This window comes from Mytilus californianus, unplaced genomic scaffold, assembly GCF_021869535.1.
Source record: "Mytilus californianus isolate M0D057914Y unplaced genomic scaffold, xbMytCali1.0.p SCAF_5, whole genome shotgun sequence".
NCBI lineage: Eukaryota > Metazoa > Mollusca > Bivalvia > Mytilida > Mytilidae > Mytilus > Mytilus californianus.
In genome coordinates this window covers 21,262,828-21,277,992 of record NW_026262701.1, presented here as the reverse complement: position 1 = coordinate 21,277,992, position 15,165 = coordinate 21,262,828, and the positions used below count along the sequence as shown (strand labels likewise).

Sequence of the window (15,165 nt, the reverse complement as noted above, 5' to 3'; positions counted from 1 at the left end):
AAAATCGAATAATTTTTATTTTATGAATTTCTCATTTCTGTTTACAGGGATTACAAATATTTTAATGATGCATTTGCATTTAATTTTGAAACATACTCATGGGATAAGCTTGAGATAACAGGTAATCCACCAGCCCCACGGTCAGGATTTATGATGGGGGTGTTCCAAGATATCCCTAAAGCAGTGGTGTATGGAGGCTACAGCAAAGAGAGAATAAAGAAAGATGTTGATAAAGGAACAATACATACTGATATGTTTATATTGTGTGCCTGTGATGGTTTGTACATTCTCTGTAATTCTTTTATACAAAAACTTAACTGAATTTATGAATTTCCCATTTATTTTGCTTAATTTTCCTACAAGATAGAGGTAATTGTTCTGACAGATTTATATTTTTGTTACTAAGTCAATCTGGTGAAAATTTAGAGATAGGGTGGAGAATCCTATACTCACTGTAAAGCACCTTATGCTTGTTCAGCTTTAAAAGACTAAAAATTTTAAAGGAGATATGGGTTATATATAAATGAGACAGCAACCAAAATGATACAAATGTAATGCATCCATTGGTCAATATTTGTCAAACAATCAGGAAAGATTAAAGCAGAATGCACACACACTTGGACACATAGAAAGGAAGGAGATTCAATTAAGAAATCAAGGTCAAAACATGCTTCATTTCACAGGAAACTAACTCAAATTTTATTACGGTACTGTTGGTATGATACAATATCATTATTGAATATAAGAACCCTATGCAACTCTTACATGTAAATGGTCAGTGCTAAAAATTCTCATTTAGTTTTATAGATACAAGAAGTATTTATATGACTCCAGAATGTGAATGAAGTAATAATACCAATAAAGTATGTTAAGTTTTTCCTAATATAAGACATTGTCTTATTGTCTGTTCATATGAGTTTTTGAACCAATTTTTTTATTACTTTTAGCCAAGAAGAAGGATGATAGTGCCCCTTTGAAATGGAGATGGGTACAAGGGAAACAGTCTGGAAATAAACCTAGTCCTCGTTGTGGTATGCCTATGGTAGTAATCCCTGGTAACAAAGCTGTCTGTTTTGGTGGAGTGTTTGACGAGGTTAGTAGTTAACCTCTCTCACTTAAGTAGGGAGAATATTGTCAATGTTTTTGCCTGTTCCTTCATTTTTTCTTTATCCATTGGTTAATCTTGTTTTTTCTGTCAGCCAACTGTTTTTGTTGAGCCTGCAACATTTATGTCGCAGAAGGGAGACATAGGGATCCTAGATTCAGATGTTGGGGTTATCAACATTTAGGTTTAATCTGTGGTTAAAGTTTTTCTAGACATCAATAACTTGGTCAGACCATATTGGAATTTTATGAAATTAGTACAAAAGCTTGTTTATGACCAAAGACGGTATCCAGAGCAAAATTGATAAAATAGTGAATTTCATTTTTCTGTATTTTTATGATATATGGACTTAGTTTTTGGCAGTTTACAAGTAGACACAGTATGGGGTTAAGTTTATTTTACACATCAATTACTTTGTATAACCATCATAGAATTCTATGAAACTTTGGCAGAAGCTTTCTTATGATTAAGGGCTGTTCCAAAATTGATTGTGTTGGGGGTTGGGAGGCACCGAATTAATTAGTTATGGGTGGTTGCATTTTCTTTTTGGTAAGAGTTCAAAGTAAAACTAAAAATTATGTATTATGGGTGGTTGAGGTCTAAAAAAATGCCTTGTATGCCTTTAATTCTGGAACAGCCCTAAGAGATAATGTCTAAAGCAAAATTTTGAAAATATTTTTTTCATTTTACAGTATTTTTTGTTGTTATGAAACTTGGACAGAAGCTAATCTTCAAGATCAAGAAATTGCATCAAAGGAAATTTTTATACGACCACAAAAAATATTTGCGGTGGTATATTGGTATCACGTCGTCGTCGTCCGAAGACACTTGGTTTCCGGACAATAACTTTAGTATTAGTTAATAGAAATCTATGAAATTGAAACACAAGGTTTATAACCACAAAAGGAAGGTTGGGATTAATTTTGGGGGTTATGATCCTAACAGTTTAGGAATTAGGGGCCAAAAAAGGGCCCAAATAAGCATTTTTCTAGTTTTCAGACAATAACTTGTGGAACAGTGTATGGATCTCTCTGAAATTTGTACAACAAGTTTCCATACCACAAAGGGATGGTTAGAATTGGCTTTCGGGGGTAATGGCTCAAACCGTTTAGGAATTAGCGGCAAAAAAGGGGGAAAAACAAGGGTTTCCTTGTTAATGGACAATCATTTTTAAGTACAATGTTAAATTTGGATTACCTCCCTTACACTGCTTTAAAATTATGTATAAAGAAATTTTGTATTGTCTTGAGGTGATTAGCTGTCAATTTATTTTTATACGACCGCAAAAATTAAAAATTTTTTGGTCGTATATTGGTATGACTTTGGCGTCGTCGTCGTCTGGTGTTGTCCGGCGACACATTGGTTTTCGCACTCTACCTTTAGTTTAAGTGAATGGATCTCCATGAAATTTTACCATAAGGTTCAATACCATGGAAAGAAGGTTGGGATTGATTTTGGGGGTTATGGTACCAACAGTTAAGGAATAAGGGGGCCAAAAAGGGGCCAAAAATAAGCATTTTTGTAACTTTCAGACAATAACTTGTGTGTAAGTGTATGGATCTCTCTGACATTGTACCACAAGGTTCCATATCACAAAGGGAAGGCTGTAATTGATTTTGGGGGTAATTGCCTCAAAATTTTAGGAATTAGGGGCAAAAAAAGAGGCAAAAAACAAGCATTTTTCTAGTTTCATGACAATAACTTGTGTGTAAGTGTTTGGATATTTCTGAAATTGTACTACAAGGTTTCATATCACAAAGGGAAAGCTGGAATTGAGTTCGGGGGTAATTGCCTCAAAATTTTAGGAATTAGGGGCCAAGAAAGGGGCAAAAAATAAGCATTTTTCTAGTTTCATGACAATAACTTGTGTGTAAGTTTTTGGATATTTCTGAAATTGTACTACAAGGTTTCATATCACAAAGGGAAAGCTGGAATTGAGTTGGGGGGTAATTGCCTGAAACGTTTAGGAATTTGGGGCCAAAAAGGGGCCAAAAAATAAGCATTTTTCTAGTTTCAAGACAATAACTTGTGTTCAAGTGTATGGATCTCTCTGAAATTGTACTGCAAGTTTCCATACCACAAAGGTTTTCTTTTAAAATTTTCCATTTTAAGTTGGTTATTTCTGATTTATATTTAAAAGCAAATAATAATGATATGGTAGGAGATACACACCAAACAGGATGTGTAAATTTTTATATAATAAGTATTGTGCAATAGCAAGAAATTTTCAATTGCACAGTATTGCACAATAGCAAGAAATCTTCAATTGCACAGTATTGCGCAATAGCAAGAAATCTTCAATTGCACAGTATTGCGCAATAGCAAGAAATATCCAATAGCACAATATTGCGCAATAGCAAGAAATTGTCAATTGTACAGTATTGCGCAATAGCAAGAAATATTCAATTGCACAGTATTGTGCAAAAGAAGATACTTCTTATAAATTGCTTATTTCTTGATCAATTTCAATGGGGTTTTATTCTTGAATTCTTGGGGTTCTTTAATATGCTGAATATAACCGTGTATTAAGTTTTTGGATTTTGGGCCCCGTTTTTAAATTGGTCCACATTGAGGTCCAAAGGGTCCAAAATTTAACTTTGTTTGATTTCATCAAAAATTGAATTATTGGGGTTCTTTGATATGCCGAATTTAACCGTGTATTTAGATTCTTAATTTTTGGTTCCGTTTTCAAATTGGTCTACATTAAGGTCCAAAGGGTCCAAATTTAAACTTAGTTTGATTTTAACAAAAATTGAATTTTTAGTGTTCTTTGATATGCTGAATCTAAACATGTATTTAGATTTTTAAAGGCAGTGCTTTAATGCCTTTCTAGTTGCCGGGTTAATCCTTCCTTCCGCGATATCCAACTTATCTACGTGGGGGGTCATTAGACTCCAAGTAGATCCGGAAATGTTGAATTATCTCCTCTTCTTATTGCGATATAAAATGTTTTTTGTTTCATTTCATTTACATTGGGAAATAGAGAAACGATCATTGTGTTTTGTTAGTTTTAAAAACTTTTGATATATTAGTATTTTGCATTATAAGCAGTCAACCGATTGACAAACTAGAATTATTTGAATTCCGTGTGGAAAGAGCTCGGGTTAATTTCGAGTGTTATCTGCAATCTAGATGTTTATAAATCATTTCAGTCGTTGATATAATAATTAAAGGTCGACTGAACATGAATTATATTATACAATTTAAAGCGCATTTCTGTTTATGCACGTGAACCCGTCTAACGTTATTTTCGCAGTTATATAAAGTAGCAAATTATCGTTCCTGAATAGGTGGCGCCGTGGTAGCGGATCCTGTTCCTCTTCTTCCGGTTTCTGCACTGTGCAACTATTTCAGTTATATTTTTAATTAACGACGCCAAGTGCTTGTTGTTGTGTACCTGGATGTCATTTAAGAGGAGGACATGCATTTCCAAATGACTTAAAAAGAAGGAAAAGTTGGATCAACGCCATGGCCCATACGCAGATTGGACGAGAACACGATGATATCGTGGAGTCCATCTCAATCAGCTGTTGTTTGCAAGGCACGTTTTACTGAAAAAGACTACGTGCAGGAAACTATTCATGGTAAAACTCTATTTTCTTTGTGAAATATATAGTTATATATGTAATCGCCATGCGAATAAACCAAAGTCTGTTTACAACCGCAATTATCGTTTTAGAATAAAAGGGGGTGGGTAATTCAAGACGTCATAATTTTTTGGATTACGATTCAATGTGATCTGTTTGAGATTTTTTGGTGATTGCTACAATTATAATGATTTCTTACAAGAGGTATATCATACTGAGAATTATTTTAGCAGTAATTATGCTATTGTAGTAATGACAGGAATGCATAAGCTATGCCTCATAGACTTTCTTGAAAAATATCAATGACAATGTTAACAGGAACAAAACAATGACATGCTCTCATCTATATTATAGTTATTTAGGTACAAACAATGTACGTTTGTTGCATAAGTCTCTCATTGTTTGTCCTTTGGATTTACATAACATACATTGAATCAGGCAAACATAGTTTTATCCAGATTGTAATGAATAAATCTAGTTAATATTTCGCCAGGTAGTACAAAGTATACATTGCTAATGGAAGTTCATTTAATTATAAAAAAACTAATGTTTTATAACCTTTTTCAGGGCGCAAACCCACCATACAGAGACTTAAGTCTACTGCAATTCCCAGCCTATTTTCCTGGACCAAGCAAGAGACTGAATAGTCCGCAAAAAGAAAAATCAGGGCAGTTTCCTGTGAAAACAAAAGAACTAAACTTGATGAATATTGTAGTAGAAATCTAGAGGAAAGTTTTGATTGTAAAGTTGGTTTTCCTGAAGAAGTCATTCATACTGCAGAAAGGATTTATTACTGTCCACCACCAACTGCCGAGCTAATGTTGAGCTTCACAGATGGAATTACGCAAACACCATCAATGCCTATGTTTTCAGCAGAGAATTTTGAAATGAAGACACGTGACACAGCCATGCATTTTTATACCGGTTTAGAGTTGTATACTATATTTTTATTTGTTTTGACCACACTTGGTCCAGCAGCACATTGTTTGAGATACATATATTTTCAAATTGATAGGGTGTCAGTTGAAAATCAGTTTTTTTATGACTTTGATGAAATTGAGGCATCATACAACCAACTTTGAACTGTCTAGATTCTAGATTGAATCTAGTGTTAAGAATATTGTGTATACATGGATTGTTTTTATGTCTAAACAGTGGTGTGAGGCTAACACTTGGCCATCTAGTGGTTTAGTCAGGTATTTTTCACCATCCAACTTCAAATTAAAGTTTCCTACGACTTGGATTATTATTGACAGCACAGAATATCCCGTGATAAAACCTAAAGCTCCTAGAGCTCAGGCAACCTTTTCATCAAATAAAACAGAAACCCTGAAAATTCTTGAATGTTCGACACCTGGTGGTTTAGTCAACTATGTCTCTATGTTTCATAGAGCGAATTATTGGACTTGGCAAAACATACAAAATTCTAATAAATCCTATGAATGGAACTGAAACAAAACTTTCATCTGAAATAACATTTAGTTGTTTTATGTGTGTAATTTTAGAACTTGTATTGTGCCAAAGGATGCATAAATAAAAGTGACGCAATGAATTTTGTTCTGATATATATATATTTACAATTACATGCACATGTAAATTGTAATGCATATAAAAATAAGGAGATGTGGTATGATATTCAGTGAGTTTATCAAACTAAAGTGCATAAGAAATGGGTTTAAGCAGTTACAGGTGTTACTGTCACCGTACAATCTCCAACAATGAGAAAAACTCGTACCCTGTAAAAAATTTCAGAGACCTTACAACTAAGTTTTGTTGTCTCACCTTGACTTTGGTGAATTTTTTACATCTGTTGATGTAAATATAAAAAAGAAGATGTGGTATGATTGCCAATGAGACAACTCTCCACACATGCACAAGAGACCAAATGACACAGAAATTAACAGCTATAGGTCACAGTACGGCCTTCAACAATGAGCAAAGCCCATACCGCACAGTCAGCTATAAAAGGCCCAGAAATGACAATGTAAAACAATTCAAACAAGAAAACTAACGGCCTATTTTATGTAAAAAATGAACAAATATAACAAATATGCAACACATAAACAAACGACAACCACTGAATTACACTTTTATAGGCTCCTGACTTGGGACAGGCACATACATGTACATACAGAATGTGGCGGGCTTAAACATGTTAGCGGGATCCCAACCCTCCCCTAACCTGCGACAGTGGTGTAACAGTACAATATAAGAAAGAACTATAAAAATCAGTTGAAAGAGGCTAAACTCATCAGATGGATAAATACAAATACAAGTGGACGTGGTCGGGTAGTTGTACATCCAAACAACAAAAAGACACTAAGTACAAATCTGAGAGTACTCGCAGTTACTGACAGCTAGTTCAAAGCCACTAACAACTGATAAAAAAATCTTGCATCTAAGACTAAATTATCAATCCGTAAGCTCCCTTTAGAATTTTATAAATTTTAGATTTTACATTTCTGAGTTATGGGGTTTTATTCATTAAAAAAGGGGGGATTTTCCAGTTTTTGGACAACAACTCAAAAATGCTTTAAGCAGTTCACATGAAACTTTGGTGAATTATTTATAGCTATTGATGTAATCTCCCTATTGATTTTCATAAATTTCAAATATGACATTGAGAAGAAATTGAACTTTATTTGTTTATAGTCTGGCAACAGATTTATTAAGTATTGCACAACAGCACAGTGTATTGCACAACAGCAAGAAATCTTTAATTGAATATAAATTCAATTCATATAACCGATTTCAAGTTCATTGACTACATTTATTCAGAAACTATAATTTGTCAAATATTTAATTACAATCCAAATTCAGACCTGAATCAAGCTTGAATATTGTGTCCATTTTTGCCCCAGCTGTTCAGGGTAGAACCTCTGCGGGTGTATCCAGCTGCGCTCAGCGAATCAGTTTATTTCTTAATTAAGAACTCGTTTTTATACAACCGCAAAAACATTTTTGTGGTCGTATATTGGTATGACGTCGGCGTCGTCAGGCGTCGTCGTCCGAAGACACATTAGTTTTCGCACTCTAACTTTAGTTTAAGTGAATGGATCTCAATGAAATTTTAAAATAAGGTTCAATACCACAAAAGGAAAGTGGGGATTGATTTTGGGGGTTATGGTACCAACAGTTAAGGAATTAGGGGCCAAAAAGGGGCCAAAAATAAGCATTTTTGTAACTTCCAGACATAACTTGTGTGTAAGTGTATCGATCTCTCTGACATTGTACCACAAGGTTCCATATCACAAAGGGAATGCTGGGATTGATTTTTGGGGGTAATTGCCTCCAAATTTTAGGAATTAGGGGCCAAAAAGGGCAAAAAACAAGCATTTTTCTAGTTTCATGACAATAACTTGTGTGCAAGTCTATGGATCTCTCTGACATTGTATCACAAGGTTCCATATCACAAAGGGAATGCTGGGATTGAATTTGGGGGTAATTGCCTCCAAATTTTAGGAATTAGGGGCCAAAAAGGGGCAAAAAACGAGCATTTTTCTAGTTTCATGGCAATAACTTGTGTGTAAGTGTATGGATCTTTATGAAATTGTACTACAAGGTTCCATATCACAAAGGGAAAGCTGGAATTGAGTTTGGGGGTAATTGCCCAAAAAGTTTAGGAATAAGGGGCCAAAAATAAGCATTTTTCTAGTTTCCAGACAATAACTTGTGTTCAAGTGTATGGATCTCTCTGAAATTGTACTGCAAGGTACCATACCACAAAGGGAATGCTGGGATTGATTTTGGGGGTAATTGCCTCCGAATTTTAGGAATTAGGGGCCAAAAAGGGGCAAAAAACAAGCATTTTTCTAGTATCATGACAATAACTTGTGTGTAAGTGTATGGATCTCTCTGACATTGTATCACATGGTTCCATATCACAAAGGGAATGCTGGGATTGATTTTGGGGGTAATTGCCTCCAAATTTTAGGAATTAGGGGCCAAAAAGGGGCAAAAAACAAGCATTTTTCTAGTTTCATGGCAATAACTTGTGTGTAAGTGTATGGATCTGTAGGAAATTGTACTACAAGGTTCCATATCACAAAGGGAAAGCTGGGTTTGAGTTTGGGGGTAATTGCCCTAAACGTTTAGGAATTTGGGACCAAAAAGGGGCCAAAAAACAAGCATTTTTCTAGTTTCCAGACAATAACATGTGTTCAAGTGTATGGATCTCTCTGAAATTGTACTGCGGAGCATTTTATTTCATTCATAAATTACTTTATGCTTGGAAATATAAATTTGCTTGGAGTTGAAAGAGTTGACATGTTGCAATGTACATTTACTCTACATAGTTCTATGGTACCAAATCAAAAGTTTATATAAAGAAAGAAGTCAAAGGTTTCCCATCATAGTTTAGTTACATACATTTTTTTATACGACCGCAAAAAAATTTTTGTGGTCGTTTATTGGTATGACGTTGGCGTCGTCGTCGTCGTCGTCGTCGTCGTCGTCCGAATACGCATTAGTTTTCGCACTCTAACTTTAGTTTAAGTGAATGGATCTCTATGAAATTTTACCATAAGGTTCAATACAACAAAAGGAAGGTGGGGATTGATTTTGGGGGTTATGGTACCAACAGTTAAGGAATTAGGGGCCAAAAAGGGGCCAAAAATAAGCATTTTCTAGTTTCCAGACAATAACTGTGGAACAGTGTATGGATCTCTCTGAAATTATACTACAAGTTTCCATACGACAAAGGGATGGTTAGGATTTGCTTTGAGGGGTTATGGCTCAAACCGTTTAAGAATTAGGGGCAAAAAAGGGGGAAAAACAAGGTTGTCCTGGTTAATGGACAAATACTTTAGTACAAAACATAATTCAAAGCAGTGTAAGGGAGATAAATCAAATACATCATTGAAATTATCTCCCTTACACTGCTTTTAAATTATGTATAAAGTAATGGTTAATGAACAATTAAGATAATTTAAAACAGTGTAAGGGAGGTAATCCAAATACAACGTTTTGGTTACTTCCCTTACACTGCTTTTAAATTATGTTTAAAGAAATGCATATTTATAAAGGAAGACCAGTAAAAATATCTGCAAATGTTGCATCTTTTTTTTTTTACAAAAAAATCCATATGAAAGATTTGACACTATATTTTAAATTCTATTATAAAATAGATTAAGTTAGCACTATGGTAAATTTAAATGGGTAATTATGGTTTGGGGGAAAAAATGGGGGGGGGGGGGGTAAAAAGAAATTGTGGGGGGTCAATTTTTTCTCATTTCAGATTTCAGAAATTAAAAAGAATTATTCTTCAAATATTATTTTTTTTTCAAATTTCAAATATTGAAAAATTTCAAGAAGTAATCTTTAATTACACAGTATAGCGCATTAGATTTGTAAAATCTTTGACCACATTTATTTATTTGTTATGCCGAATCTAACGATGTATTTAGATTTTTAATTTTGGATCCAGTTTTCAAATTGGTCTACATTAAGGTCCAAAGGGTCCAAAATTAAAATTTGTTTGATTTTAACAAAAATTGAATATATGGGGTTCTTTGATATGCTGAATCTAAACATGTATTTAGATTTTAGATTTTTGGCCAAGTTTTCAAGTTGGTCCAAATTGGGGTCCAAAATTAAACTTTGTTTGATTTCAACAAAAATTGAATATATGGGGTTCTTTGATTTGCTGAATCTAACCATGTATTTAGATTTTTTATTTGTGGACCCCGCTATCAAATTGGTTCATATTGAGGTCAAAAGGGTCCAAAATTAAACTTTGTTTGATTTCATCAAAAATTGAATTATTGGGGTTCTTTGATATGCCAAATCTAACCGTGTATTTAGATTTTTAATTTTGGGTCCCGTTTTTTAAATTGGTCTACATTAAGGTCCAAAGGGTCCAAAATTAAACTTAGTTTGATTTTAACAAAAATTGAATTCTTGGGGTTCTTTGATATGCTGAATCTAAACATGTGTTTAGATTTTTGATTATGGGCCCAGTTTTCAAGTTGGTCCAAGTTGGGGTCCAAAATTAAACTTTGTTTGATTTCAACAAAAATTGAATATATGGGGTTCTTTGATATGCTGAATCTAAACATGTATTTAGATTTTAGATTTTTGGCCCAGTTTTCAAGTTGGTCCAAACTGGGGTCCAAAATTAAACTTTGTTTGATTTCAACAAAAATTGAATATATGGGGTTCTTTGATATGCTGAATCTTACCATGTATTTAGATTTTTTATTTGTGGGCCCGCTATCAAATTGGTTCATATTGAGGTCAAAAGGGTCCAAAATTAAACTTTGTTTGATTTCATCAAAAATTTAATTATTGTGGTTCTTTGATATGCCAAATCTAACCGTGTATTTAGATTTTTAATTTTGGGTCCCGTTTTTTAAATTGGTCTACATTAAGGTCCAAAGGGTCCAAAATTAAACTTAGTTTGATTTTAACAAAAATTGAATTTTTGGGGTTCTTTGATATGCTGAATCTAAACATGTGTTTAGATTTTTGATTATGAGCCCAGTTTTCAAGTTGGTCCAAGTTGGGGTCCAACAAAATTAAACTTTGTTTGATTTCAACAAAAATTGAATATATGGGGTTCTTTGATATGCTGAATCTAAACATGTATTTAGATTTTAGATTTTTGGCCAAGTTTTCAAGTTGGTCCAAATTGGGGTCCAAAATTAAACTTTGTTTGATTTCAACAAAAATTGAATATATGGGGTTCTTTGATATGCTGAATCTTACCTTGTATTTAGATTTTTTATTTGTGGGCCCGCTATCAAATTGGTTCATATTGAGGTCAAAAGGGTCCAAAATCAAACTTTGTTTGATTTCATCAAAAATTGAATTATTGGGGTTCTTTGATATGCCAAATCTAACCGTGTTTTTAGATTTTTAATTTTGGGTCCCGTTTTTTAAATTGGTCTACATTAAGGTCCAAAGGGTCCAAAATTAAAGTTAGTTTGATTTTAACAAAAAATGAATTCTTGGGGTACTTTGATATGCTGAATCTAAACATGTGTTTAGATTTTTGATTGTGGGACCAGTTTTCAAGTTTGTCCAAGTTGGGGTCCAAAATTAAACTTTGTTTGATTTCAACAAAAATTGAATATATGGGGTTCTTTGATATGCTGAATCTAACCATGTATTATGATTTTGGACATTGGACCATAATAGTTAAATTAAAAAAATTGAAGTTCTTAGACCACATTCTTTCTGTGTCAGAAACCTATGCTGTGTCAAATATTTAATCACAATCCAAATTCAGAGCTTGAATGTTGTGTCCATACTTACCCCAACTGTTCAGGGTTCGACCTCTGCGGTCGTATCAAGCTGCGCCCAGCGAAGCATTTTATTTATTTTAATATCTGTCATGATGTATTTAAATGGGCTTTTATGGTTACAAAGGAATTTTATTTTTAGATATTACTGTAAAATGTTGCTGATTAAGGATTTTGTTTATTTTTAGCCATGACTATGATGTCATTTTCTATTTTAATACCTTTATTATGTAATTTCCATTTTTAGATATTACTGTTAAATGATGCTGATTGAGGGTTTGAATGCTGGGATTGATTTTGGGGGTAATTGCCTCCAAATTTTAGGAATTAGGGGGCAAAAAACAAGCATTTTTCTAGTTTCATGACAATAACTTGTGTGTAAGTGTATGGATATTTATGAAATTGTACTACAAGGTTCCATATCACAAAGGGAAAGCTGGAATTGAGTGTGGGGGTACTTGCCCAAAACGTTTAGGAATAAGGGGCCAAAAATAAGCACTTTTCTAGTTTCCAGACAATAACTTGTGTTCAAGTGTATGGATCTCTCTGAAATTGTACTGCAAGGTACCATACCACAAAGGGAAGGCTGGGATTGTTTTTGGGGGTAATTGTCTCAAAATGTTAGGAATTAGGGGCCATAAAGGGGCAAAAAAACAAGCATTTTTCTAGTTTCATGACAATAACTTGTGTGTAAGTGTATGGATCTTTATGACATTGTACTGCAAGGTTCCATATCACAAAGGGAAAGCTTGGTTTGAGTTTGGGGTAATTGCCCTAAACTTTTAGGAATTTGGGGCCAAAAAGGTGCAAAAAACCCAAGCATTTTTCTAGTTTCCAGACAATAATTTGTGTTCAAGTGTATGGATCTCTCTGAAATTATACTGCAAGGTACCATACCACAAAGGGAAGGCTGGGATTGAGTTTGGGGGTGATGAATCATAAGGGGGTTTCAAAAAATTTGGGGGGGGGGATTTTTTTTTCCTTTTTTTTCTTTAAAATTTTCCATTTTAAATTGGTTATTTCTGATTTATATATAAAAGCAAATAATAATGATATGGTTTGAATAGGTAAATTAAAAAATTTTAAGTTCTTAGACTACTTTCATTCTGTGTGAGAAACCTATGCTGTGTCAAATATTTAATTACAATCCAAATTCAGTGCTGTATCAAGCTTGAATGTTGTGTCCATACTTGCCCCAACTGTTCAGGGTTTGACCTCTGCGGTCGTATCAAGCTGTGCCCCAGCGGAGCATTTTATTTGTACCTGAGGTCGTTGAATATAGATCATTATATAAATAAGGAGATGTGTTATGATTGCCAATGAAAAAACTAAGGATTTTCTTATCCAAGGAATAGATTACCTTAGCCGTATTTGGCACAACTTTTTGGAATTTTGGGTCCTCAATGCTCTTCAACTTTGCACTTGTTTGGCTTTGTTACTATTTTGATCTGAACGTCACTGATGAGTCTTATGTAGACGAAACACACGTCTGGCGTATTAAATTATAATCCTGGTACCTTTGATAACTAATTTGACTATAAACATAGATAAAAAAGGTACAAACTGGACATAATGCACTAGTTCATAAACAAGTGAGAACAATCGCCTTCATATAGTGCTCAGAATATGACATTCATAAAACTTATTCAATATCATTAGAGAACTCTAAATCTTAAATACTGAAAGGCACCTCTGATAAGTACACTGTACTATGCAAGATAATGATATAACTGGACTTAAAATACACACAACCTGTAATTAACTGCCTTTACAGGGCTTTCGTGCTATTGATTATGGGCCCAGTTTTCAAGTTGGTCCAAATTGGGGTCCAAAATTAAACTTTGTTTGATTTCAACAAAAATTGAATATATGGGGTTCTTTGATATGCTGAATCTAACCATGTATTTAGATTTTTAGGCCCCGTTATCAACTTTGTCCACATTGAGGTCAAAAGGGTCCAAAATTAAACTTTGTTTGATTTCATCAAAAATTTAATTCTTGGGGTTCTTTGATATGCTGAATCTAACCATGTATTTAGATTTTGGATATTGGACCATAATAGGTGAATGTCCAATTTAAAATTTTTAAGTTCTTAGACCACATTCATTCTGTGTCAGAAACCTATGCTGTGTCAAATATTTAATAACAATCCAAATTCAGAGCTGTATCAAACTTGAATGTTGTTTCCATACTTGCCCCAACTGTTCAGGGTTCGACCTCTGCGGTCGTATCAAGCTGCGCCCTGCGGAGCATTTTATTAGAAGTTACTAATAAAAATGCTGATTAAAGATATATTATTTTTAGACATGATTATGTATGTCATTTTCTATTTTAAGACTTTTATGATGTATTTAAATGGGTAATTATGGTTGCAAACTCCATTTTTGTTATTGCCTTTACCATATATGTCGCTCCATAAGTGGGGACCCCTGGGCCCCTGCCCCCCATCCCCCCCCCCCCCCCCCCCCCCCCCAAAAAAAAAAATCTGCCTTTATATCTATCTTAATAAAGTTTCGTTTAACAAGAATGATGCATTAATATTGAACCACCCATCATAATTGTTTTATCAGGAAGAAGATGAAGAGCAGTTAGAAGGCAGGTTTTATAATGATATGTATATGTTGGATATGGAAAAGGGAAAATGGTTCAATATGGCACCAAGGTAGGTGATGTTATGTAGTGTTATGCAGGTTTTATAATGATATGTATATGTTGGATATGGAAAATGGAAAATGGTTCAATATGGCACCAATGTAGACGATGTTATGTAGTGTTAAGGTTGTTTTATAATAATATGTATATGTTGGATATGGAAAAGGGAAAATGGTTTAATATGGCACCAAGGTAGGTGATGTTATGTAGTGTTTGACTTGAAATTGATTGATAATTCTTTCACATTCAAATAGTTATTTACTAAGTAAGACAACATTCCAAGAATGTGTTTAGACTGGTCAGTTTGAAATGAAAATAATGCAACTTTTATATACATCTTTAATTTTTTATAAAATCATTGAAGGGAATAAAATGTTTATATGGTTATTAATATACCCCCAATCTGAGTGTGGTTGATATATTGCTACCCCCCTTGTCTGGTCATTCATAAATATTAAAACAGTTTTTGTCTCACCTGGAAGCAAGACATAGGGATTGTTTTTCCGACATCAATGACAATGTCGGCATCAACAATTGTTTAGTTTTCTGCTTACCAGTGAGTCAATTTGATAGGAACTAC

The 15,165-nt window shown here is 33.8% G+C and overlaps 1 protein-coding gene across 1 annotated transcript in view; it reads left to right on the top strand.

The window, feature by feature from the left end:
- The window catches only part of LOC127702675 (kelch domain-containing protein 4-like), a 43,029-nt gene that overhangs the window by 20,244 nt on the left and 7,620 nt on the right, over window positions 1-15,165 (top strand). The window contains exons 7-9 of the mRNA XM_052206975.1: window positions 48-277; window positions 948-1,093; window positions 14,504-14,595. Of these exons, the coding sequence (XP_052062935.1) occupies window positions 48-277; window positions 948-1,093; window positions 14,504-14,595 (468 nt within the window). The remainder of the gene's footprint in view (window positions 1-47; window positions 278-947; window positions 1,094-14,503; window positions 14,596-15,165) is intronic.